Source organism: Netta rufina, assembly GCF_964035555.1.
Source record: "Netta rufina genome assembly, chromosome: 1".
In the NCBI taxonomy this organism is placed as follows: domain Eukaryota; kingdom Metazoa; phylum Chordata; class Aves; order Anseriformes; family Anatidae; genus Netta; species Netta rufina.
Genome location: NC_140123.1, coordinates 192,972,002 through 192,997,599, shown reverse-complemented (window position 1 = coordinate 192,997,599; position 25,598 = coordinate 192,972,002). Strand labels below are relative to the sequence as shown.

The 25,598-nt window shown below is 41.7% G+C and overlaps 1 protein-coding gene across 9 annotated transcripts in view; it reads right to left on the bottom strand.

Moving 5' to 3' along the window:
- Positions 1-1,045: 1,045 nt before the first annotated feature.
- The window catches only part of SRPK2 (SRSF protein kinase 2), a 151,481-nt gene continuing 126,928 nt past the window's right edge, over positions 1,046-25,598 (bottom strand). For 7 of the 9 annotated variants that reach the window (XM_084306312.1, XM_084306316.1, XM_084306315.1 and 4 more), the window contains 8 exons: positions 24,833-24,858; positions 23,076-23,322; positions 21,979-22,467; positions 17,031-17,131; positions 16,832-16,939; positions 7,222-7,291; positions 6,414-6,506; positions 1,046-2,688 (listed from right to left, as the gene is read on the bottom strand). In XM_084306312.1, the coding sequence (XP_084162438.1) occupies positions 2,504-2,688; positions 6,414-6,506; positions 7,222-7,291; positions 16,832-16,939; positions 17,031-17,131; positions 21,979-22,467; positions 23,076-23,322; positions 24,833-24,858 (1,319 nt within the window). In that variant the 3' untranslated portion in view covers positions 1,046-2,503. Of the gene's footprint in view, positions 2,689-5,880; positions 5,974-6,413; positions 6,507-7,221; positions 7,292-16,831; positions 16,940-17,030; positions 17,132-21,978; positions 22,468-23,075; positions 23,323-24,832; positions 24,859-25,598 lie in introns of all 9 variants that reach the window. The other 2 variants (XM_084306318.1, XM_084306317.1) reach the window with 2 other exon arrangements.

Below are 25,598 nucleotides of genomic sequence, written 5' to 3'. Positions count from 1 at the left end.
AATTCTTCTTAGCATGTACAAAGCATTGGGGCTACGTAAAACTCTCATTTGCTCATAAGTACTGGAAAAAAGAACACACAGCAAATGCCTTCCTGGACAACAGTTGGCTATGCAAAACACACGCAAGGGCTGAGCTCCTACGTTTTGCACTAGCATGAAGTAGACCCGAGTTAGGCCAGCAACAGCAGGAAGACAAACAACCCCATACAACCCCATGCACCTTATTCTATGGCTCACACTCATTTTGAGACCTCTGCATCACCCTCCACAGCCCAGAGCTGTTGACCTGCCCCTCTGCCATTCAGCTGCGATGATTTGTTACCTCTTAGCAGCTGTGTGATGTGTTGACACAGGGGGTAGCAGACTGATGAGCAGTAGCCAAGTTCTGCTGTATCAGCACGTGTAAGGCTGGGCCCCTCGTTTGCCTTGCAGTTAAACAGCTGCTGCCGGTGCTAGGCTCATCGATGTAGTCAGGAACAAACCGCTAAACAGCTGCAGCAAGGCGCAGGGTGAAGCTGAGCACCATTTTTACCTTGTATCTCTGGATTCCACTGTAGCATTATTTTTTTTCTTCTCAGCAGGGTCATCCCTGAGGCCTTTAAAAGCCGTTCCCATGTGAGGAGGGAAGTGGATGCTCAAAGGCCCTCAGGTCTGAGATCCAGCTGCTGGCAGGGCCTCAGCGTGCACAGGAGTGTCTCCTGCCCAGCGCGTTCGTGTGGCTCTCCCATTTCTTTTTGGATGAGCGGCTGCACAGGCGCATCAGGGATGGGGGATAAATGGCCGCTTTTTAATATAAAGTTAAACACCTCCTATGAAATGGCTCGGTTTTTGTCTTGTTTCATCTTGCGCCCTCTCAGATACAGCCTCTCATTCCTTGTTAGCCTTCAGCATGCTTTGATTTATACAGGTGATGCTATTTTGTGACCAACCCCATCGTACAGTACACAGGAATCACAGCCAGGCTAACCCCCGCCCGCCCCCACCACACACAATTCTAGCAACGAGTTGGCTTTACAGCTAGCAAAGATTCCAATGACCAGCACACTGTCTGAAAAAACAAAACACTTTAATTAGACAACTGCAAGCACCTCAAACAACTGGTTATTGTTACAGCATGGGGCTATCTTCTCACAATCTAGTTATTGCAAAGGCATGTGAATAAATTTCATATGGACAAAGTCAAGAAAAAGTGGCACCATAGTTACATGAAAATCAGAAGTAAGCTTACATTCATCCCACTGACTTCTAAAAGAGGCCAAAACACACCTCTGTATTTTACATTCTAAAATCTGTATTGCCTATAAGCTTCAGTCTATGTAGCTTTTTTTCCTAGGAAACACGTAATTCTTGCGTGCAACTTACAAAGAATAATCGTATGTCTAGTTATGGGAAAAAAATAAAGCTAGTGCAATTTGTTTTAGAAACATGTAAAGCTATGAATGGAATGAGCATGATCTTGCTTCTTGCATTTTACCCACTGCACTGTAAATTATTTGCAGCTATCCTTCCTTAACTGATTCCAAGCACACACTTTTATTATAAAAGATCAGTAATTCTACACAGAGAGTGGTTCTCATGCTCAACTTTTAATTTTTTTTCTCCTTAAGGTATAGTACAACTTACAGTGCTTATAAAAAGGCAACACCATATGGTACCATGTCTTCACTATCACATTGTAAGGGAAATTGCTATTTTCTTTTCTTAAAAGCACTTAAAATAGGCAAAAGTTCTAAAAGGGAGTGCTAAATGATAATGCATACTTTATTAGAAAGAAGTCTAGCCTTCCTTTAAAGTGCCATTTGGGGAATGAAATCCTGTAAACCAGAGCCACTTTGTTTAAAATCCAATGAACGGGAACTGCTACAGAATAGAAAGTTTACACAATTCCTTAAAGCAGTTTAAAGTCCACTACATGCAATTGGTTTGCTATAAAGCTCTCTAAAACTTAGTAGCTTTACTCTGAAATTGAGTCCCCAGTCCCATATTTAAATGGAAATAAACATTTACAGGGTGCATTTACATACACTATAATACAAGAATGACGTCCCTTTGCCAGAAGATAAAATTGTACAATTCCTTGCCGTAACTCAGTTCTGACTTGATAAATTTCTTACGCTTGTAAATTATATAATATGCATCAGCTAAAATATTTTTTTCATAAATAGTTACAAAACTTGCCAAAACACATGGGGGGAAGTTTCTCTTGTTCAAAAATCTGACATCTGAATGCCACACAACACAAGAAACAATGCTTAGAGACACGTTAAAGTGTTTTCTGAAGAAAGTGGGTGAGTAAACTACTAGCTGAAGACAAAAAGACTACCCTTCCCCAAGAACACAGTGCACAAAAAGCAAAATGTCAAACAGTACCTCAAGCAAAATAAAGGTCTGAGGATTGAAGCCAGCTCACGTGTGATCCTGCTAAAGAATTTGTGACAGTCACCATTTAGGTCCGATGCATTGGAAGTGGTTGCTGGCTTACTTCTACGGCTGGGAGATTCTGCTAAGAATTCAGCCACGGATGCCTAAGGCATTCTCCAGCTGAAGCGCGTTTCTCTGGGACCATTTCTAGCATGGGGATCAGGAAATCTGTAAACTGTGCAGCATCTTCGTGAGGCCAACCATACTTCTCCACAAGCACGTCAAAAAGACTCCAAGGTTTCAGCTTGGTGATGTGTCGGAGCTCTCCTGTAAACAGAAACATTACCGGTATTAGACAAATACCTCTTCAGCCCTGATAGTGACTAATCCCTGATTAGTTTTCCTCTAAAAAAGAAAAAAACACAACTCATTAGGCTGAAAATCATCATTTAGGAAGGTCTGCACACTGCAAGCTTGCTTGAGGTCCTCAAAATGAGCATGCCTGATGTCAAAACCAAGAAATCATTCCTAAAACAAACTGTTACACCTGGACTCCACTGTAAACAAAGTTTCTCTGTTTTTTCCTGTTGTCTTAGAATCACTGAGTCACAGAACGGCCTGAGTTGGAAGGGAGCCACCAGGATCATTGAGTCCACCTCCTGGCTCCACACAGAAACACCCAAAAATTGGACCTTGTGTCTGAGGGTTGTCCAAATGCTCCTTGAACTCCAGCAGCTCGGGGCTGTGCCCACTGCCCTAGGGAGCCTGTCCCAGTGCCCGACCACCCTCTGGGTGCAGACCCTTTCCCTAACCCCCAGCCTGACCCTCCCCTGTCCCAGCTCCATGCCGTTCCCTCGGGTCCTGTCGCTGTCCCCAGAGAGCAGAGCTCAGCGCCTGCCCCTCCGCTCCCCTCGTGAGGGAGCTGCAGGCCGCCATGAGGCCTTCACCCCGTGCCCTTACAGGAGGGCACTCGCTCTCATGCTCACGCTGTGCACAAGAACACCGCAGGCCTTCGCTCATCGATCAGCCAACAACCCGAAATCTTACAAAAACTGCTCCAACCGTAGGGCACAGCTCTCACTAACAGCTCATTCAGCCTCACCACGCGCCATTTGCCGACAGTGCCACGAGCAGAGAGCAGCGAGACCTCTCTCACAGCGAGAGCAGAGGCTGCCTGGCTTCGGCTGGGTCGTGCCTGGGCATTTCCAACACAAGTATGGCCCATGAGTACTGCTGAGTCAAGCCACAACAAAAAAAATAAGGCAAAAAGACTCCAGTTTAGGTCTATACGGACCCGCAGTACAAATGTACAGAGCAGAAGACATCTTGGAGAAGTTTGTTCACTTCCAGGCTTACTCTCAGACCTTTAAAATCCCCACACAATTCTTAAACTGAAGTGCTGAAAAAACATTTCACTACTTACAAAACCGGTAGTGTATTTTCTAAGTGTATACACTCCTGTATTGTGCAACAAGCAATCTCTCTGCCAAAAAGCAAAATAGTGTCTTGTTATTGACTGCAAGCAAAAAAAAAAACAAAAAAAAAAACAGGCTGGGTCTGTAACTTCTCCAGGCTGCAGCAGTCACTGCCAGGGTTGCCATAATCAGTTATCAACATGGGGTGGAGAGGGGGATGATGCAACAGCCTTCACCTCTGTATTTAAATTAGGTAGTATGGGGCATTATATTCTATATATTCTATATATATATATATATAGAATATCCGATATTATATTCTCCATGAAAAACCCAAACATTTTGGAAAGCCTGGAAATCCAAAGTCATCATCCATTTTGTGAATGAAATGCATTTGTAGCAGAATCGATTGCACGCCTTTTCACCCAAACGCTTGCATTTTCTTCCTTCCACCCCCAGGTGGTACGAAGGGCACAGCTGCAAACTGAGGATCCTGGGGTTCGGTGGCTGTCCCTGTGGAACCTGAGCTCACACTGTTTATTTTGTAAAGTGGAGCTCAAATTGGCAATATCTAAGCTAAGACCAGCACGCCCTGAGCAGCACAACATGCTGTGGTGTTTTTCTGCTGAGGAACAAACTATCTTAGCACTACAGGCTGGAGGTTTTCCACAAGAAACTCTGTGAAGACCATAAAAACATAAAAAAGAAGATGGGACATAAAAATTATCTCTGTGTGGTCTGAGAATTAAATTAACGCTTCAGTTCTGCACTGGGGATGCCGGAGGGTACATCCCTGCACCAGACCTTTACTGGTTTATACACTTAGGGCCTTGAGTTTGTTCATCTCAGCTAACATGAGCTTGGTTTTGAGCCTGCTGACACTGCAAGCTCCAGGCTCCCACCTGGGTGTAAGCAAATAGCTGTGTTGAACCCATCACTGCAAGTTTCACTGGCTGCTTTTGCTGCTTTGCCAGTCATCATATTCCCCCCGCACGCAGCCCTCTCCCCTCCAAACTGCATCCCAGGCTTTTTGGTCTCCCCCGTAAGGCAGCCACCCACAGCTCCTGCCCTCCTGCACCCTGCCCAGCCCGGTGCCCCCCTCGGGAAGGACCCGAAGCCAGGCGAGGTCCCTACGCGCTCGCAGCGCAGCGCCAGAGCCTGGGCCCCGCCGCGCCCCCAGGTGCCCGCGGTGGCTGGTCGGCGCTGGCCCTGCCGACAAGCTGCCCGCCGGGCACGTGGGGGCACGGGCACGAGGGAAGCTGTGGCACTGCCCTGCGGGAAAGCCGCTCGCCAGCCGCCGGCCTCGGCCCCGTGCTGCCACAGCCGTGCCCCAGCACTCGAGGCCGCACGGCGATGCCTCGTAAGCAGGGAGATGAGAGGGGCTTGGAGCATCCCTGCGCTGCCTCCCGGGTTCATTCCTGTCTTGAAGCCCGAGCACAAAGAGGTCAGAAAGGTCAGCGCTGAGATTCGATTGCTTGTAGCAAGTGGCCGTGCCACGAGAGGGGCTGATTTTTGGGGGCTCTGTTGCTGCGCGAGGCCACACAGGGCTGGGTGTGACCCAGGGCACCACAGCAGCACCAGCAGTGTTGGCAGCGAGGCAGCACGGCACACGGGAGAGCGGCTTTCTCCAGCGCCCCGGCACGAAGCCATCCCTCCTCCTCAGGAAGGGTCAGAGCCCGAGGACCGCACACACCTGCGTGTCTCCTGCCCGGGCAGGAATTCTTTTTCCACCCTGTTTACTCCTTACCAGGTCTGCCAGACCACTGTGTACGATCAAAAGCAGCCCGCAGCTCATTTTCCACCAAGTTACAAGCTCCGCGTTCCCTGATTGCTTACATTTACACGAACATTTGACAACAGATTCACACAGACATTTGTTAACGTTCACACTTTGCTGAGTACATCCCAAAACGATTTCTAAATGAAACACCGAAAGGAATGCTGCAAATTTTTGCTTTCCTCAGAAAGCCAAGTTTACAGCGAAATTCTTCTTTAATAAGAGCTCTCCGTGTAAATGGATATATTTCTTCAGTACCCATAACCGAACATACTCTCCTCTGGGATAGTATTATGCTTTAAATTAGTGGTGCATAAATACCGTTACCTTTTTTGGTGAAAAACTCCTTGGAATATTTCCCCAACATAGCGTATTTTCGAGGGATTTTTCCCAGCAGTTCAATGATCAATGCTATGTGGTCTGCATTGGAGAACATTGCCAGCAAAACAGAAACATACAACAGTTTAATCAGTACATTGCATGCACACACTAACACTGGCCCGGTACAGACAGAAATAGATTGATCCTGGTGAAAAAAACACATGCACCGTGGCTAATTTGGGAAGATGCTTTCAGCAAAACTTCCTTCTCAAAAGAGCATCTGGGTATCAGCCACTACAAACAAGTTTGGCTACGTACTGTAAAACGTACCAAACAGTTATTTTTCAGGAAGTTTAGGTTAAAAAATAAAAATAAAAATAAAATGAGTTTGTCACAGATTCCTGTGCATTTTGGTTTTCAAAAATAAATTTGTGTTGTGTGATTTCAGAAAATGCTCCTCAACGGGACATGCTACAACCAGCAACAGCAACTCCACTTCTGTCTGCATCACGGCACCTTTCAAAAAGAAGAGGTACTACCTCTGCGATTGAAGAATTCCCGAGAATATTTTCCAGATAGAGCAAAGTGCCTTGGGATATTGCCTAGCAGCTCTATGATGTGTGCTATGTGGTCTATGAGGGAGAGAAAAAAAGGATACGGGAGTGGAAGGGGCAGGGAAAGGATGGGATAAAAAAGAAGAGGAAAGAAACTGGAATTAGTAAAAAATCAGAAATAGTTTCAAATCAACAATGTTTGCAGCAAGTCCATGCAGAGGTTTCCAGGATCAGCAGAGCTCTGGCATCATTAGTAGCACTTAGGAACAATGAATGATGCCCACATTACCACTGCAAAGGGCATTTACAAGCAAACAAGCATGAAAATGGACAGGTATACAGGTGGAAGCAGGAGTTAATTCTCTTTAAAAAAAAATAAATAAATTAGTAATTGCCTAATTCAAATAAAAATACACAACGTAAACATTATTCCGGTGTCAATCTTATAGAGAAAATACTACGAAATTCCAAATTGAGGTTTCTTTTCTAAACTATAAACGTTGTTATTCTCAATCAGGTTTCCACACATATGCAATCTTACAAGAAGGGCAGTTTAATTCCTTCAGGCAGTTGTTAAGTAGCTGAGTATCTGCAGAAGGGAGGTTTTGCCCACCCACTGCTAGTGATGGAACTTAAAACTAAAAAGAAAAAAATTGCATTTATGTTCTGAAAACAATGTGTATGAACAGTTCACTCAAAAAAATAAAAGTTAAGCCCACTGTAAGCTCGCTAGAAATTTGAGAAGAATGTGAAAATACAGCGAAACTCATGGAATAACCCCAAAGGTTCCTACCTTCATCCCTGGAATAGTCTTCACCAGAATGTGGTTCAAACAAGTAATCTCCAGTTGCTAGCTCAAACGCCTATAACACAACAGACATAGTGATGGGTATTTCAGAGGGAAGGCTTTTCGTCTCCGAACGCCAGCAAAACACCACAATTATCCCAGAGCCGCGAGGGAGCCAGCACTCCAGCCACTGGCGGCACCTGAGGCTACTCACCTGGGAGCCAGCAGGCCCACAAGCCTGAACCCCGGGCGTTTCTGCCTCCACAGCCAGAGGGATCGGAGGAGGTGGGAAGGGGTGTGTGGGAGCACGAGCCCCGAAAACCAGCAGTGCTGAAACCCCTTCACCAGCTGACCACCGAGTTCTGTGTGTCACGTCCAAAGCCATGGCACCAACCCCCAGGGCAAGAGGCACGGCTAAAGGCACGGTGCTGGGATGCGAGGGGGTGCCGGTGTCAGCTGAGGTTACACATTTAATAGACTAACGTGTTAAACCGAGTTAAGTGTGGGTGGTAGAGAAGCTGAGAGATTTCTAGATACATGGTAAGGAGCTACACTTGTACCTGACGTTGTGGACCAAAGTAAAGTCTGAATCTGAAATAAAATCCTTTTATAATTAATCACTTGAAATTATTCAACAGGGTAAGCCTCCTTGATGACTAAATCGGGAAGTTTTTCCAAAGGTGTTTTTGTTAAACCCGAAGTAAACACTGCAGTCATGGGGTAAAGCACTGAGACTCCCATTGATGAAGGAGAGGCAGAGGGATGATTGATCCCTTCAGGTTATTGCAATGCTTCCACGGGATGCTAACCCTACACTGGGTCATGACAAAACCTACGGGCAGTTTCTCCTTGCAGGCGTGATGTGTACTGAAAGCCTCAAGTACCGAAATAATGATGGGAGCCCATACTCATGTACGAGCATGGATGCATCCAGCCTGATTTGTCGACCCATTCCCTTCCGCTCTGGATCACCCATTACCCAAGCAGCCCCAGGACCCTAATTTTTTCCAGGTGCTGTAAGCAAACTGCTTTCCATCTCCAAGAGCTGGGAAACGCATCTGAGCCACAAAATCATTCCAAAAATCAGGCAGAGTTGGCACAGGGAAGGAATGTCACTGTCAGAACATTTACTATAAAATGTTACAAATATTACAATATTTGTAGAATCTAAACACACACTTTTCTGTTCCCATTTGTACCGTGAACTGCAGAGTGATCCAAGTGGGCTATCGCCAGACCAACTCGCCCCGATCACACAGCAGCTGACAAAGCCACAATGCCCTTCGCTGGCATCTTTGTTGATCCTATAGACGGGCATTTCTAAAGTCACCAAGCACTTATACACAGTCATTTACCTTCCTTCTTCTTCTACTCTGAGTTTGAGACTTTTTACTTTACAGCTTGAAAAAAAATCTGAGACTTCATAAATTATTACCGGGTATTTAAACTGAATAAAATGTCAGGGCAGCCAGAAGCTATCCGTGGAGAACACAACCCAGAGAACGTCGTTGCTCTCTGGAGAGGGGACTGAGAAGCCACAGGAGTCCCCTCCTTATCTAATGGGAATACATTCACTGAAAAAGCTGGGTCAGCTGTCTTAGGAGAGCACTTGCCAAAGGGGCTGATTCCTGCCACTAAGGAACTCATCTCTACTTAACGCAGATTCCTGAAGAACAAAGGAAATGGAGATGGATTTAGCCACAAAGGTACACTGCAGAAGAACAGAGCTTCTGTCCCTCCCCAAAATGAAGTATTAATAGCTCAAAATGTCTGTGTGGAGTTAAAAAGATTAAATTGGAAAACCTCTAACAGCTCACAGAGAAGCACAAGCAGCAAGCACACCAGAGCAGCACGGAGGAGCTCTGGGAGGGCATGGGGCAGAGCTCAGGAGGCAGGAGGAGAGGCTGGGGGCGCTGGGGTTGTGCAAGGAGAAGGGATTTAGTTGCTGTTCCCCACTACCTAAAAGGCAGGAACAGAGAAGATCAAGGTTCACCATTCTCAAGAGGAAACCGTGAAAGAACAGGGAATGGACACAGGTGACAACACAGGAAATTCCTATGATATGAGGAAAAAATCCTTCAGAGAGATGTGCTGAGCACCAGGACAGGCTTCTAAAGGCTGCGTTAAAGCCATCTTGAGAGGTGTGTGACACGCAGCTGGGTGAGGCCCTGAGCAACCTGATCCAGCCCTGACGCCACCCCTGGTACAAGCAGGAGGCAGACAAGGCTACAGGACCTCTACAGATACCTTCCAGCCAAAATATGTCTGTTATTTCTACAGCGCTGCAAATGCAGGTTAGCCATATTTATGTAATTTCTTTCCCTCTGGAAATATTTTTTTTAGAACACAATTTTTTTGAACGAAACTCTGAATGATCATCTTATCTTCCTTAATGTTGACATTTGCCTCCCCAGAAATCGGCGTCCCGATTATTACATGGAGATACCAAGCGAGATGCAGCACGCTCACCATATGGCACAGGAGCCCGAGGCAACCATCCACCCTTACCGCCTGCATTGGCAATCGCTACTTAGCGCTTCTCGGAGGCTATCACAGAAAAACAGTCTAGACTGTTTTTCACCAGCTACAGATGGAGAACGTTGCGGATAAATGGTCACCCCGCTGCGTTTGTAGGCTCTGGAGAGGCTACAGTTCCTTCCCTGCCATGTGGCTGTGCACGAACCTAGCACAATACGGAGCTGTTGGCACCGCCACCACGCATTGTGGACCCGTGTCTGATCACACCATTGGAAATAGCTGCGTGCTCACTGCATGGCAGCTGTGCGCTCAGCCCGGTGATTGGAAATGGCTGCGTGCCTAGGGAAAGATGTCTGGGAGAAGAATAATTCGTTTGGCCTTCATCAGGCTCCCCGAATTCCTCGTACAAAGCCCCAGCTGAAAAAGGACAACAAACTGGAGGCCGGGATCATTATTCTGACAGACGAGATCCAGCTCTTGGCCAGAGTTTCTCCAGCCCAGCTGAAATGAAGAGCTGTGAATGAGCAAATTGTAACTGCTTTAAAAATAGACTTGGTTTTAAGCACACTGTTCCGCAGGTAAGTGGGAGCATGAAAAGAAGAGCAAGAAGCTTTCAGAGAGAGGCACACCGGGTAACAGGTTGTTCTCCCATGAACATCTTACTCTAACGATCCAGGCAATGGAAGGAATATAAAGGGGATTTTGCACGGTTGCTGCTTGGAAAGAAAGGTCAGACACACATGGGATGCTTGGGAAGGGAACAGCTTTCTATTATTTGCTATACCCCGAGCTCAGAATCATGCAAATGCTGAGCGTTGCCTTGAAAAGTCAATTTCTTTGGAAATTCATTTACTTCTGAATGTTTCAGGTTGTCCACCCACCACCTTCAAAGCAAAAGGGTGCACAGTGATTAATAACAGCATTTTGTGCTCTATCTGCCTACTGAAAAATATGTGCACGGTGACTTGAAGTTTTTCTTCTCTCCCAAGCAGATTTTTGATTTTCCATTTTCCCTCAAAATGCTGCTTCTGTGCAGACCGAGGCTTTGCCATCACACCTTCGGTGGTGTGCCACTTGCACGTACCAGCACAATGATACTCACGGTCCCATGGGGACACGGCTGTTTAATCCCACTGGCAACACGAAGAGTAGTCAAGGAGTCACCTCCCTGCTCCTCGTTAGAGGACGTTATGCAAAGAATTAAACTGGGGGCTGAGCAACAAGCACTTCTATGCACATTTAACAGAAGTTACTGCACTCTCTCATTCTTCCTTTTGCCCTTCTGAGTTGTCTCATACGAATAGAATGAATGACTCATAATAAAAATAAATTAATAAATGAATAAAAACCACCACCGTGAGCTTGCTTGCCTGGTCCCCCAGGCTGTACCAGCCTTCTCCCTTAGCTCTCCAAAAGCTGTTTGCTTGCCTCCTTTTTCCTCTTACCCAATATCAGCAATACAAAGGTGATATTCCCTTAATCACTCCTATTCTCTTTGGGTACAAAAAACACCAAGTACAATTTCTCCTTCTCAGACTTCCTGACAGTCTACAGCTATGATGTATTAGCGAGTTCTCATTACAAAAAGATATTTCAGGAATCACAACTCACCACAAAAGCCACTTCTGATATGTGCTAAAAAATATTGTCTTGTTGATGTCCTAGCTTGTGATACAGTCATCTCCTCCCCGCAGCTAAAACAGGACCGTACCTAATGACCAACACGAGTCAGATGACGAGACTCATCGTTTCAGGTGCTTTTCCTGTCTCTGATCCAAAGAGCATAAAGAAAGTGGAATCACGGAGCTTGCAGTCATTTCCAGGAGCAGCACAAAGAGATGTGCTCGACCCATGTTAACTCCCTAACCTCGCCAGCATTTCCTGCAGCAGCAGTGGGGCACTGTGTTCCCTGGGTTTGGAGATTTAGGAACTGCTAAATCACTCGGTGCCCGCTCAGTTTGTGCTCCGCAGAAAGAGACTCCCTCAGCACTGCAAAAGAGGAAATGCAGACTGATAAAGTCAAATGATCAAGAGTGGTTTCAGTCCTGTCAAAGGCACTGCTGGATCCAGATCTGCTTCTTTTTTTGGGTTAAAATGAAAAAAAAAGGAAAAAAAAGAGGAATGTACCTCCCTGTTGGTATAATTAAAGTAGGGTTTAGTACAGCAAGGGCACAGAGCATTTTCTAGACTGCACTAACTGTGAAGAGAGATTTCCAGTGTCAGCTTTGCATGAGAGCAGTAGATAATCCCACTTAAACTGGCCACGTTGTTGAAAGAAAAAAAAAAGGGGGGGGGCACTGTGTAATTTCCTTAGCAAAATATGTAAATGTGCAGCAAATGATCACAAAAATTACTCATACTAAAGTCCCTAAAAGTCTGGAAAAAAATGAAGTTGCACTTTGTTACATTCTTTGCTCATCAGAGAACAAGCAAACTCCTCTGTCATAGTCTGGAAAACCCCACTGGCATTTAATGTCTTTCATCAGCTTCACAGCACATCATGCATGCAGTGACTATACATGTAAGCCTCCAAAGACATGGTCATCCTGTTTTCTCCCCACTATCTTCCCCTGCCCCCTTTAAAACCCTAAAATTCAGATTACCTGAGCAGAGGACCGGTACTGGCCTGAGAATACCCCCTTTCACCCTCTAAATCTGATTCAAAGAGGTACTTACCCTGTGTGGGGCACAAGAACTGAGCCATGCTGAATCATCTAAAATTAGAAGATTCAGCCCACAGGCTCCTGGCTTACAATGCTCCTTATTCACTGACATAACACCACAAGAAAGGAGCTGTAAGGTTTTTAGCACTGAGTTACTTCTCCCTCTTTTACCCTGCTTCAGTTACACTGCAAGCTATTTGGGTAGAGTCCTTACATGACTCTGTTTGTGCAGACTTCCAGCACAATTAATCCTGATCAGAATCTCTGACTACTTCGTACTGAGTATAATATAAACACAACGTGACTGTTCTCTCCGAGGAAGCTGCATCAAACACACGGGGCTGCTGGCTCGATGAAGCCAACCCGCACTGGCACAGCCCAGCTAATGCGAGCACTTTGTGCAGACACAACACAGCACGTCCTAAAAGCCAGGTTCATAAGGGGAGGACTCTGCAAGTCGCTGTGCACACGTGGACACAGATGCTTTGCCTGCTCAGGGCACCACCATTTGCTTTGTAAAAAACATCACCATCACCTCCATTCTCAATACTCAAGGTCAAGTAAAACTGCTGATGAATGGTATTGTGAAAAAGAGCTTGCTGCTGTCGTGATACACCGTGACCATGCCTGACAGCAACACCTAATGCCATAGACACAAGCAGCAGCTCCACTACTTGCCTGGTCAGTGCTATTCCCAGTGAGCAAGATTATTTCCTTAGCAAGCAACAGGCAAGGAAAGGCCTTGGGCTCAAATGGAGAGTGATAAAGCACAAGACCAAGTTCAGCTGCCAGGTGAAGCCTGGCCCCATGCACTTCAGGTAGTGCAGCACAAAACCTACGAACCAGGAGACACAAAAAGATCGAGGTGCCTAATGAACATATACAGGGGTCAGCTACTGACATAGAAACCCTACGGACCCTAAATTAATTCAAAGAAAGGCCCATTTTTATTTTTTTTAAATGGATTTAGAAATATCTGACCCAGTAGTGGATATATAACAGATGGAAAATCCCCTTCTGTTTTGCAAGCTGAGCAGTCTTTATGCATGCATTGTACTGCTAAGCAGTGTTCTGGGCCACATAGGACCCAGCTCTTTCGGGAGGGTTTGGCAGCCATGTGGTGGTACCTGAACACTGCACACTGAGCTGGAGAACCTCACCACAGCTGTGAAGCAGGAGGTCTGCTGGCAGCAGGAGCTACACAGAGCAGTGAAAAGCTCACCTAGACCAGCCTCTGTGAGAACACTGCTCAGAAATCTCTGACTGAGGGTCCTGGATACACACAGATCTACAGGATACATTTCAGCATGTGATTCCATCTTCATGAGATTAAAATATTTTAAACCCTCTTCCAGATCAGGTTCAGAGAGCATGCCCAATAATTCAAAATCACAAGCATGTGTTTTAAAAGCCCAGTGTGTCTCATTTTTGCTCAGACACCACCTCTCTATACTTTGCACTCGTGTCAATTCACATCATTCAGATTAGGCACAGACTTTTGCAAGATGTGCGCTGTCTTTCAGTAGATAAATTGAGACAAGAAAATGTAGCCAAAGTCAAAATCATTATCAGAATGAAAGATCAAACCTGCAATTACGTCACAGCTCCCAGAGCAAAGCCGAATGTCACCTTTCCAGAACAGGTGCTCAATACCAGTAACAAACATTTCTAACAGGGATACGATCAGGGGAATTACTTACTTACCCTGAACACTACCTCAGATTTACAGTCACTTATTAAGATATAGCTAGCCCTTAACAGACAACACTTTAAAAAAAAAATTTATTTTTTTTCAAACAGTGAATGAGAAATACCACATGCAGGTAGCAAAGGTAGCTTGTGTGCTTGTGTGACACCCGTCTGCCTGGTGGTATCACACTGGGCAAAGTAAGGAGGCATGGAATACCATGAAGAAAAAAGTAATGGCAGTGCTGCTGGACCACTCATTTTGCACAGCACTGCTTCCAAAATGTCCTTAATGACATTGGACCTGTCATACAAGCAAAGCAACGTTTCGAAGAGGTGGAGAATCACCTTCCTCTCCATTGAATTTGAAGTCTTAGACAGCACAGCTAACAGAATACCTGAGCCACATTTTCATCCCGTCAGAGCAAAATAACCACCACCTTCAGCTCCAGCAGACAGTCCCTTTGAAAACAGAGCTAAAAGTAAACACTACAGAATTAAATAAGGAAACAAGGGCAAAGTAACCTAGGGGGGCATTTTGTGAAGCACACCTAAGTACAACAGAGAATCCAGACTTGAGGAAGCAAGTGGGACTCTCGTGGTATTAAAATGCTTCAGAACTTCACTGTTCTTCGATACTACAGCAACTGGAGATAATCAAATCATGATTTCCAAAAATGGCCTAAATAAGTTTCTGCACGTTTTAACATTTCAACGCATTAAAAGTCCTCTGCAGACAGACAGTTAAGGTGTTTGGTTAGTACCTACCTCCGAGCTGTATTCCCTCTGATTCAGGATGAGCACTTACGCTGCACTGACCCACTTCCTAACCACTCCGGAATGAAAGCAGATCCCAAGGAGTTTTCAAACTATGAATTTCTGGGGTGAGGAAGCTTAAGGCACTGATCTCTATCTTCTACATGACTGCACTTGTACAGCAAAGATAACTGAATTCAACTATCGTGTGGCAGTGCTGTCAGACTGTAAAGTTTCTGCAGTATTTTTAAGAGCAAAAATACGAAGTCTGTGGCAGAAGATGGAAGAGAATTCTAGTGTTTCTGCCTCAAGTGCTTTACTGTCTTTAAAGTTTACATATGAAATAAGCAGAATTGTATTTTTCTTACAAAAATAATGAAATTCCATACATAACTGTGAATCTGAACTAAGATACCCAAGTGGCAGCAATTTGTTAGATTTTGTTTTTGTCAGTTTAAGAAAGGACCCACAGGAAGAAAGCAATACAGCCTACATAACGTGAAAAAGAATTCAAGTGTAAGGGGCAGGATCACTGTCACAGAGTAAAACAGCCCAGTATTTGCTCACACGTTCATTTCCTCTTGTACAATGTAGTTTTTCAACACTCATCCAGTCACTACAACTATTTAAAATCGGATAAAAGTTCTTACAATGTGTGATAAGAACTCACAGATCATGTCAGTAGCTAGCGTCCTTCCAAAGATCTCTTTTCTATTTAAAAGGAACAAGAAAGTCATTTACAACCCCCACCAAGTATCAATTAGCAGGATGCAGGCTGAATCAGTACAACCTTGAAGGAAGAATACAGAGTATTCAACACCGTAATAAGGAATTGGGTTGAATTAAGGTAAACAGAATATCAGGTAAAAGGAATGATAAGTCCCTACAGTAATATTATAGATAGCTAAGAGAAGACCCATTAAAGAGTTCACAGAATTCAGGATCAAAACTGTGGAAAATTTTCAATGCTTCATTTTCAATGTAATCGAAAAATTCTACATTTTGCCTCATAATCGAAGAGTAAATTTAGAAATGGATGTTCTTTTCTGTGTACTAAAGCAAAAACTAGTATTAAACTCCAGAGAAAGCATACTTGCAAATTTACTTATGGGTTAGTTACTTCCAACACATGGCTTGCTGAGCTTATAATATCTGTAGGATTTTATGTTCCTTTCAATCCTCCTCCTCTCCCTCTCAGTTCTGCAATTCTTCTCATCACCCACGCCTGCAAACTGTGTCTAGTATTTAAGTGTTCTCCTCCTCTTCACACACTTACTCTTTTCAGACATGTATTTGTAAAATATAAAGATTTGAATAAGTTTTCACTTTTAAAATAGACAAAGGTATTTCTAAATGTATTTCCAAAACTATCTTTAATGAGAAAATGCATGTAGCTTGTCCTCAAAGCGAGACTGCAAACAGAATCAATGTTTCAAAAAGTTATTTTCATTTTTCCTACTCTCTATAAAAATATATCATTTCAGTTTTACTGTGTGTTAAAACTAATTCTACAGAACATTACCATATATTTTACTAATAAATTAAATTCCTTCTCTTCAAGTTCAGAATCTAAAGATGTGATTTGGAAACCAAATCTGATGAATGTTTTCACTGAAGGTGGCAAGAATTTAAATTATTTCAGTGTTTTGCTACTTTATGTAATAAAAAGGAATGGAAACACAGCAAAGGGTTGCACAGATTCTAAGACAGGAGGGAAACATGCAGTCGTACAATTTCAATTAGATTTTAATATTTAAAATATACCTATATTTTCCTTCAAACTTGCTTATTTTGGACTGCAGGTTTAAGATGCATCAAATGAAAATTAGAAACCTCCTCCAAAGTATTTTCTGTTGATTAAGAATGCTTAGAATACTGAAATAAAGGGGAACAATCATCAGTAGCTATCTGACAGTACGTAATTTATGGTATTATATTTGTGTCAAAATGTCAGAACCATCCTCATCAGGATCGCTCACTAAATAAACGACGGTTTTTAGGAGGTTTTAGAATACGTATTGTGTTGTTCTTACCATACACGCGGTACTCCAGATATCAGCAGGTGTACTGTAACCTGCTCCTATTAAAACTTCTATGGATCTATATTGTCTTGTCTGGATGTCTTCTGTGAAGTGTTTATGCTAAAACAGAAAGAACCACATTAACAGGAAAAATGAGCAATAAAAAGGCTTGTTCTAAGTAGGAAGGCTCTAGAGCTGACCTGATACTTACCACCCAGCAGGCATTCCCCAGGTCAGCAATTTTAACTCTAATTTTATCTGCATTTCTTGGGTCCAGTGGATTCACCAGTAAGTCAGCAGCACGAGTTTTTGCTAACACAAGCAAAATGCAAACCAGTTAGTATTCAGAACATACTTTTCATTCTCCATAAGCAATCTTGCCTTGACACTTGATCCAGTTTTCTAATACCTTGAAGACATCACAATAATTTGCTTAATGTTATGAGGAATTAAAGCAATGCAAACAGTATTTCTTACCTTGATTTCTAAATATCCTTACACATTTCAAGTGCAAATTGTTTGTGTTTTTACAGCAAATTGCCATGTGGCTATTATTAAAGTATCTGAAGAAGCTCCGAAGCAAAAATGGTGCATATGTTTCCCTAACAGACATGCTAAAACTCAAACTCCAAGAACTCCACACAAAAGATACATTCTTAGAACAGTTTGGTTGAGAGAATAAATCTAGCACTTCCATTCTCGACTAAGGCACATACAGTCTCTGCCTCTTTTTGTTTGTTTTAATTTGCCCCATTGGGAAAAAGAAATACTAAAATCTGGATAATTTCAGAGCCATTAATATAATATATGTATATATATATAATCTGTATAATTTCAGTCATCCGTTTCACAGATCATTCAGCGTTGAATCAAAGTTCTCTGAAGGATCTGTTTGCATTAAACACAACTCAAAGTGAAATGGCAGAACTGTAATCAGTTTACAGGCCTTTATAGGCTCCTGGGACACTGGAGACCCTAGCACACGTTAGGGTCCTGACACTGCAGGACTGCTGCTTTTTTGTTTGTTTTGGCATACCACCATTCACTGGCTCCTAAATTGCATGGGAAAGCAAGCAGGTTGATTTGAATGTGGAGGAGAGAACCAGGTATCAAAAATGAGGCAGCAGCAGAGGAATTATCTCAGCTGCTTCATCAAAAGCTACATAAGAAACTGGTGGTAAGATGTAAAAGATCTACTAGATAAGAAAGGGATCTGGGGATCCAATACAATGATCACTTAAACTGGTGTAAGAATTGGAAGAAGAAAATACACTACAGGTGAGACAAGGAGAGAAAGGAGAAGGAAGTCTAACAGTGTGAGTTAGGCATGACTGGGATCAGATGAAGATCTTGAGCTACTGGGACAAAAATCTGAATGGGCAGTCAGGGAGAATAATGTCTGGATGGAAAAGAAGATGGCAGGACTGAATGGTCAGAAGGGCAGTGATGTCAAGAAAACAGTCCTCTAAAGTAGCTGGAATGGAGTCCAAAACTCTACTTCAAACAAAGCACCAACATAGGGCATAATGATAATATAAATATAAGAATAGAGAATATTAAGGCTGCATTCCAGCACTTAAAAGTCAGGAATTAGTAATCTTAACTCAAAGTCTTCCCTTAAGAGCATGCTGCATAGCAGTATGTTTTTTTTAAGCACAATCACATGCATTATTCAACAACTAACAAGACCTTTCTCAGCTCAGTAACCCTGGCAAAAAGAAGATATTGCTGAGTAAATCCTTCCCATACCTCTTACTGAAGGTGAAGTATTGCAGTAAGTAAAGCAGGAGAATAAAGGGGGGAAAAATGCCTCGTTAGTAAGATATCTGAGTATGGCATTAGAAAAAAGCATTCTTCAACCTCCCTTAACAGAGACTGGAACACGGTAACAGGCAAGTGCCTCCACCTTCATGCTTTTCTCCTGAACTCAGTGAGTTAGTGTCCCGTATTTTGTGAGAGATGAATGAGACCTTGCATTCTGATTTTGACAAATGCTGAGCATTCACAGCTGACTGAAGTCAACAGGAGTGTACTTCTTAGCAAGTACTCTCAAGAAGTGTCCTATGGAGCTCAACCTGAGCGCAAACTTTGTGAGCATTTCTAATTTTCACTTCTGTGTGTCCTAGTTCCGTAAAGCTGAGAAATATCACCTCCTCTGCTCACAGTCACACCACACAATATACTTAGTAAACATTCAAGCACTGCAACAAGGAGGGAAGTCATGAGGAAATTGATAAATTTGTCCTGAGAGCATTTGGTCACACAGTGTGAATTAAAAAAAAAAAAAAAGATGAAAAAAGATAAAAACTTGAAAAAAATAGTTGCTCAGCCACTGAATGCAAATCTGTCTGCGCTGAATGAGGCGAGTATCCTGAAGAAATTAAGATGAGGCCACGCTATTTAAGAATGTATAGCAATAGCTACATGGAGAGGAGCAAACACTCTGTGTCCATACCAGAAAAGGGTACTAAAAATATACTGAAAAAGTACCTTCATCATTTTTATTACTGTTTAAAGCCACGAGTGCTGTTAAGATTGGTAACATCAAGCTTTTCCTCCTTCTGAGGAGAAAGTGAACTATGGCTGCATTTACTGATCTCTCCTTCCTTTGCTCACAAGGCCTGTAAACTGCTCCTGACGAGATAAGATCACGGAGGAATGAAGTGGGTTTGGTTCTCCAGCTGGGGAGATAAGCTGCTCCTGTGATGACAATAGCAGCTTTGCTTTGGGGAAGCAGGAGGATTTTACACAGCACCCCAGGAAAACAGCAGTAGAGGCTTCCTGCCCATGCACTGCCAGCAGCATGAAGAGGCTATGGAGCATCTAGGAGCCTTTAGGGGGAACGGGGCACACGGAGACAGACTGGAGGATTTATTAGCCCGAGTCTTGACCTCCTGCAGAAATTCAGCTCTACCCAATTGCATTTTATTTCATGTTTCTTACCTACCTACAGATTACCTGATTTAGTCAGACTGTAAAATAAACCATGTGAAATGCTCTTCTGGAGTCTTAAACGGGGAAATACACTCTGCTGTACTTCTGCATACAGCTCTGTTTAAATTTAGTAACTTCATCTGGGACAATGTTCACGCAGGCTTGGCGATCTTCTCCTGAGCTATCTCATTTTCTTCTATCCGCTTACAGATTTAGTCTCTCAATATTTTCTTTATTGAAGTTGAAACCCATATATTTATCATTTAGTCACTGACACTATAAATAAAGCCTATGGGGTAATACTCTGGAGCCATTTAATTCAATGGCAAAAATCCAGCTCTTTGCACAGAAACCAAGATTTCACCATCCACGTCTTCTATAAACAGGATTTATAGACAGAAGTTTTGGATTTGAGCAGTTTTGGTGGCCAAAATGTAAATGTCCAAACCCAAGCTGAATACAGAAAAGCCATCATGAGTTGAGGGCTGGCAACATGCCTTACAGAGACAACAAAAATAAATAAATAAATCCCATTTAGATTTACCAAAAAGCTTGAGAACTGTCTTAAACTGAAAAGAACTATTAATGAATGAAAATAGTGTATTTTGAAGAACTTTTGAATGTCACTGATAAATATAGAACAAGCTAAAAGCCGCAGCTGGACAAATCCAAATTAGTTACAGTTCTTCTAAAATTTCAAACATACTTTTTTTTAGTCTTTTAATTTGCCCAAATCAATAGCATTATTTTTATTTTTATTTTTTTCCAAAATATGTTTTAAGCCAAACAAAGCTTTCAGAGCTTATTAGATAGGTGCATTATTGCCTTGTTATAAAAAAGGAGCCAGGTTAAATCATCTCACAATCACCTCTGGCCTTAAGCTGTGTGAATAATGCTTACTGGCAAACATCATCTTCCTTCTCTCTTTCCTACTGCTCAGTGCACATAATTCACCTACAGTAACTGATCTACTACCCTTAAAAACAAGTTTTACAGCAGAAAAAAAACAGTTTTGCTTTGCTTTTAAAATTTAAGACTGCAGATTTATTTAAATTGATCAAGAATGCTTTTGTGCTGTGTTCCAAGCTGCATCTATCAAGCTCCCGGATCAGAATGCACAAAAAAGCATCCAGTTTATGTAAAGTATGCTTACAGCTGAGCCACTGCCTTTGAGGAGACTGTTAGAGATTTTTCATAACTTAATCACTGCCTTTCTATAACATTCACTTGTCTCCCCCCCCTACTTTTTTTTTTAAAAAAAGTAATCAAAGCCCATGGTACTAGGCAAAAGTCTTTCATCAATTCCACCCAAACTTTTTTCAATTTTTTTTTTTTTTTGATTTCTTAAAGTCATTCAAAACTAACAGAGTTTATTTTCCTTGAAACTTGTTCCCAGGAGGCCAAAATTCACCAAAATCATTTAGGACCAAAATAACATAAAAGTCTCCTCCTGATTTTTAGACATCAGCACTGCCTTTTTTTTTTTTTTTTTTTTGCCATAAGTCTTCTAAGATGAAACTCTAAATTTAAAATAATGATCATTTGGACTGGACATTCACATGATGTAATATTCAATGATCAGAATGTTCATAGTTAGACAAAGCCAAGGTGATTAAATCAGTCAGCAATGAAAAAAGGGTTTCCAGTAGTGGGCTACAGCTGTGATCCAGTCCTAGCTATGGCTGATCTGACCCCATATCCCACTTTCTGACCAGGTGTGAGCAGTGCCTAGGAAAGCAAATATTTGGGAGCAGCCTGCACACACTTCTGACTGCAGAGGCTGGCAACACGGGCACCATCTTCTCAATGGATACTCTTCAGAGTCAAGCAGGGAGCAGGCCAGGACATTAGTAAGTTTGGCACTAACCCAGAAACTAAAAACGTTTAAAACACTTCTGCTGTAGGTAAAGAAAAGACAACATCACAGAGAAGTTCCAGATCTACTCTTCAATCAAAATAAGGGAAATGGTGTGACAGAGTCCTCCCTTTGTTACTGAAAGGTGCTTTCACACCACTGAAAGAAGTATGTGATGCTCTACCCGCAAGGCATGGTACTGGATTTTACACTTTAAAAAGAGTAAAATTTTGCATACAAACTTCACTGAACAGATATAAAACATTTACATAAGGTTTTTTCCATTTCCGTTACTCATTCTACAATCAGACATCACCTATAGCTCCAAAAGACTTCAGGCCCAGTATATGCCACCAAGAGGAATACTTACTTTTAGGCAGGTCTCCAGTGCTTGAAGCTGAAACTGTTCTGCTCCTGTCGTGAGATGGGCTGCTCTCCTCTCTTTCAGTTACAGTAGATCCTTCAGAAACAGCAGAACCACAAGCTACAGACTCTAGAGCCCCAGAGAACACTGAAGCTGAAAATTCAGAGAACTGTGACTCAGGAATTTTATGACGTCCATTTGGCAATTCACCATTAAACTGTTCATAGGAGCTGCTATAAGAGTAATCACTTTTTGCATTTGGCTCATCAAGATTATACTCCTCTGGATTTGGACATTCTTCCTCTTCCTCGTCTTCATCTTCAATCTGTTGTTCCAATAGGAAAGGGCCATTGACAATATGGCCATTTGTTTTGGGGGATTCTATCCACTTAGGGTCTGTAGGGTCATTGTTGACAAGTTCCTGCTCAACATCGTCATCTTTTTCAGTGTTTTCTTTCTCTGTGTCTTCTTTTTCATCCTGATCTTCTGCCTCACCTGAAAAATTTTAATGAGCAACATATTAGATCACATATCAACACATCCTTTTGAAATTAGGCATTCCTAACTTTTAACTCTTCAGGAAGTACTTGACTTCCAACATAGCACACAAGGCAACTCTAAATATCACTGGAACATGCAAAGAGTTTAAAATCTAAATTAAAGGCAAGAGAAGGATCTAATAGGGCTGCTGGAAAGCAAACAAAAAAGAACAATGTGAAGTGGTTCAGGATAGTATAACCGAGGGAACAATTCAGAAGAGAAGAACGTTATGAATGGAAGATAAGTGGTTTTAAAAGCAAGCACTACAAATTTACAACTCTGTCAATGTCAAACAGGGATTCATCACAGAGGCAGGAAAATTCACAGTATAAACAGACCCAAAAAAAAAGACAGTATTACATCTCTGTCAGACCTGTAAAGAGCTGACAAAAAAACACAGGAGCTAGAAAACAAGTTAAACCCTAACAATTATGCTCCAAACCACAAATATTAAACAAGAATTTGTGTTTGGCAACTCTGTTCAATGTGTTAGATGCAATACTGCAATTACTTTCCCATCTGAAACAGTAAATTCTAGGTCAATAAAAGCAGATGACACTAACCATCATCATTTCCAGGTTCTTCATCTACAACCTCTTCTAGATCAGCTGTTTTTAGTTTCACCTCTGGGTGGTACTCATCTTCTTGCTCATTTGATGGTACAGCTGAGGTTACGTTTTCTTCTATTTTTTTCCTTTCAGCTTCTCGCTCTAGTTCTTCTATTTCCTGCAGGCGTTTTTCTAACAGCTCTGCTTGCCTCTTCTGTTTTTTCTTCAGTTTTTTCTTTTTGTTTTTGGATATTTTTCCAACCTGCAATATTAATAAAAACAAAATAAAATTAAAAAAAAAAAACTGAACAATTCCTCTCAAGGCATTTTAGACCAAAAACATGCAGTGTAAATACTTTTTATTTGAAAATACTGGATGTCAATTAATATAGTAAATATACTGTTTTTTTTTTTTTCCATTTTATATATGAAAAACCTTTGTCTAACCATGGTTACATGAAGTAAAAAAATCTATCAAAATCTTACATAGCTATACAAATATTTTTACATGGTTGTTTACTAGACATAAAAGCAAAATACATCTAAGATGACACTGTAAAATTCCTATAATCTCAACTAGCACAATAATTTTAAAACTTTAGTCTAGATCAACAGATGATATGATTGTACGTGGAAGATATTCTGCTATCACATCTGCTATATCTTATATATCTTATATGTTTATCTGCTGTAAGCTATATACATGATCTCTCTCTCTGTACAATGCAGGTAAATGCTCAGAGAAAGTATGCAGAGAAAAATTATACGAGAAACCCAGAGAGAATGAAAATGGTAAAGAATTTTAAATGAACACTGTGCTGTTCAGCTTTTTCCCTGTAAAAGGAAAGCAGCTTTATTCTTCCTTTCTGGTCCAAAACATATGAATCACAAACAACAGATGGCCATCATGAAAAGTTTCACATTTTATATAACATAAGGACTAGCAACCCCAGGTATAACAACAAAGAAAAAAATATCGAGAGATCTGAGCTAAGACTGAAACAATTTATTATATTTTAATTGAATTCTGACTTCTAATTTTACTCCTTGATAAATTAGCTCTATCCAATTTCCATTCATCATTCAGATACCACTAAGAAATCCTCATACAAGTCAAAAATAAACTACAGGCAACAAAGAGAAATACTCTTTTCTTAAAGGTTTGTCTGTAAATTCTGTTGTCTTCAAAACAAACTATGTTACAGTCAAAATTAGCTAATTTGATGATCCTACTAAATTTCATACATGTTGTATGCTTATTTAAGTTATATACAGGTTTTGTACACACAGATGTAGAAAGCAGGTTTGACCTTAGGTACTACTAAACATCTGTATTATCAGTGGTTCCTTGCTATAAGCGTATGGCAAAAAGATCTTTGAAACCTCATGAAAAAAAACCTCCCTTTTAAGACCTGGCTGATTAAGGCCTTGAAGTCCTTAAGCTATCTGCAGTGCCTGATATTTAGTGCATGCATGCATTGCTGTCAGGATTTGAACTGAATGGATTATTCCATGAGCGATGAAAATGGCAATGCTTAACTTCCTCTGACACAGCTACAGAACTGTAAGTCTATGAGAATTTCCATCAGAGAAATGTGCTGAAAACTGGTAAGGCCAAAGACATTAAAATAAAAACATTTTCTGAAACATAAAAGCTTTATTCAAAGGAAGCCTTTAAAAAGGGTAGACACTACCAGAAGTCTAATAGTTACTAATACTACCAGAAACACAGAAAATAAGATAGTTAATTCAAATTATATGTCAATACTTACAGGCTTTTGTTGTGGAGCTGTACTCACTAGAAAGAAAAAAACAATTTTCAATATACATTTTTACAAGAACAACTCTATAAAATCAGAAAGTTGTAGAAATTATCTGAAAACATTCTGAACTAAATTATAGAGCAATGATTAAAAATTATATTTTTAGCTTTTTTTTTTTCCTACACTCTTTACAAGTGCCTCCTGCCTGAAATCATTTGATGTCACCGTTAGAACATCTGGAATTGGAAGGAACTAGCATTAATTGCTGTTCACTCTGTTGAGGCTGGTTAATAAAAGTTAACAAAAGTCCAAAAGGGAAGTCTGAAACAGTAGAGTGGTCAGAAAACATTAGCTGACTGTAGTCACAACTGAAATGTTTGCAGTCAGCTGATTGATCAGGTGTAGATAGCTTTTAAATACTCCGGGGAGACTCAAGACAGATGACTACTGTGTCACGCTGAACAGGAAAGTCACATATCAACATTTCTTGCCTTTTGAAGCGGAGTACGCTGATGGGATTGTAAGTATGAGTAAGTGCCTGTGGCAAAAAGCTCTACACCACAGAAAAAGCATCTCCAGCGTGTACCTCTTCCTAAGCATGTCTCAGGTGGATAGCATCAACAACTAGGTTTGATGTGATTACAGTAATGACTGCAAAAATGCACAAAGAATACAAGCCACACACACACACAAAATTAATAAGGGAAACAGGAGCAAAGTAAAAGTGAGAAAGTGGAAATTAACAGGGGAGGAGAACCACTCACAAACTTCTTCA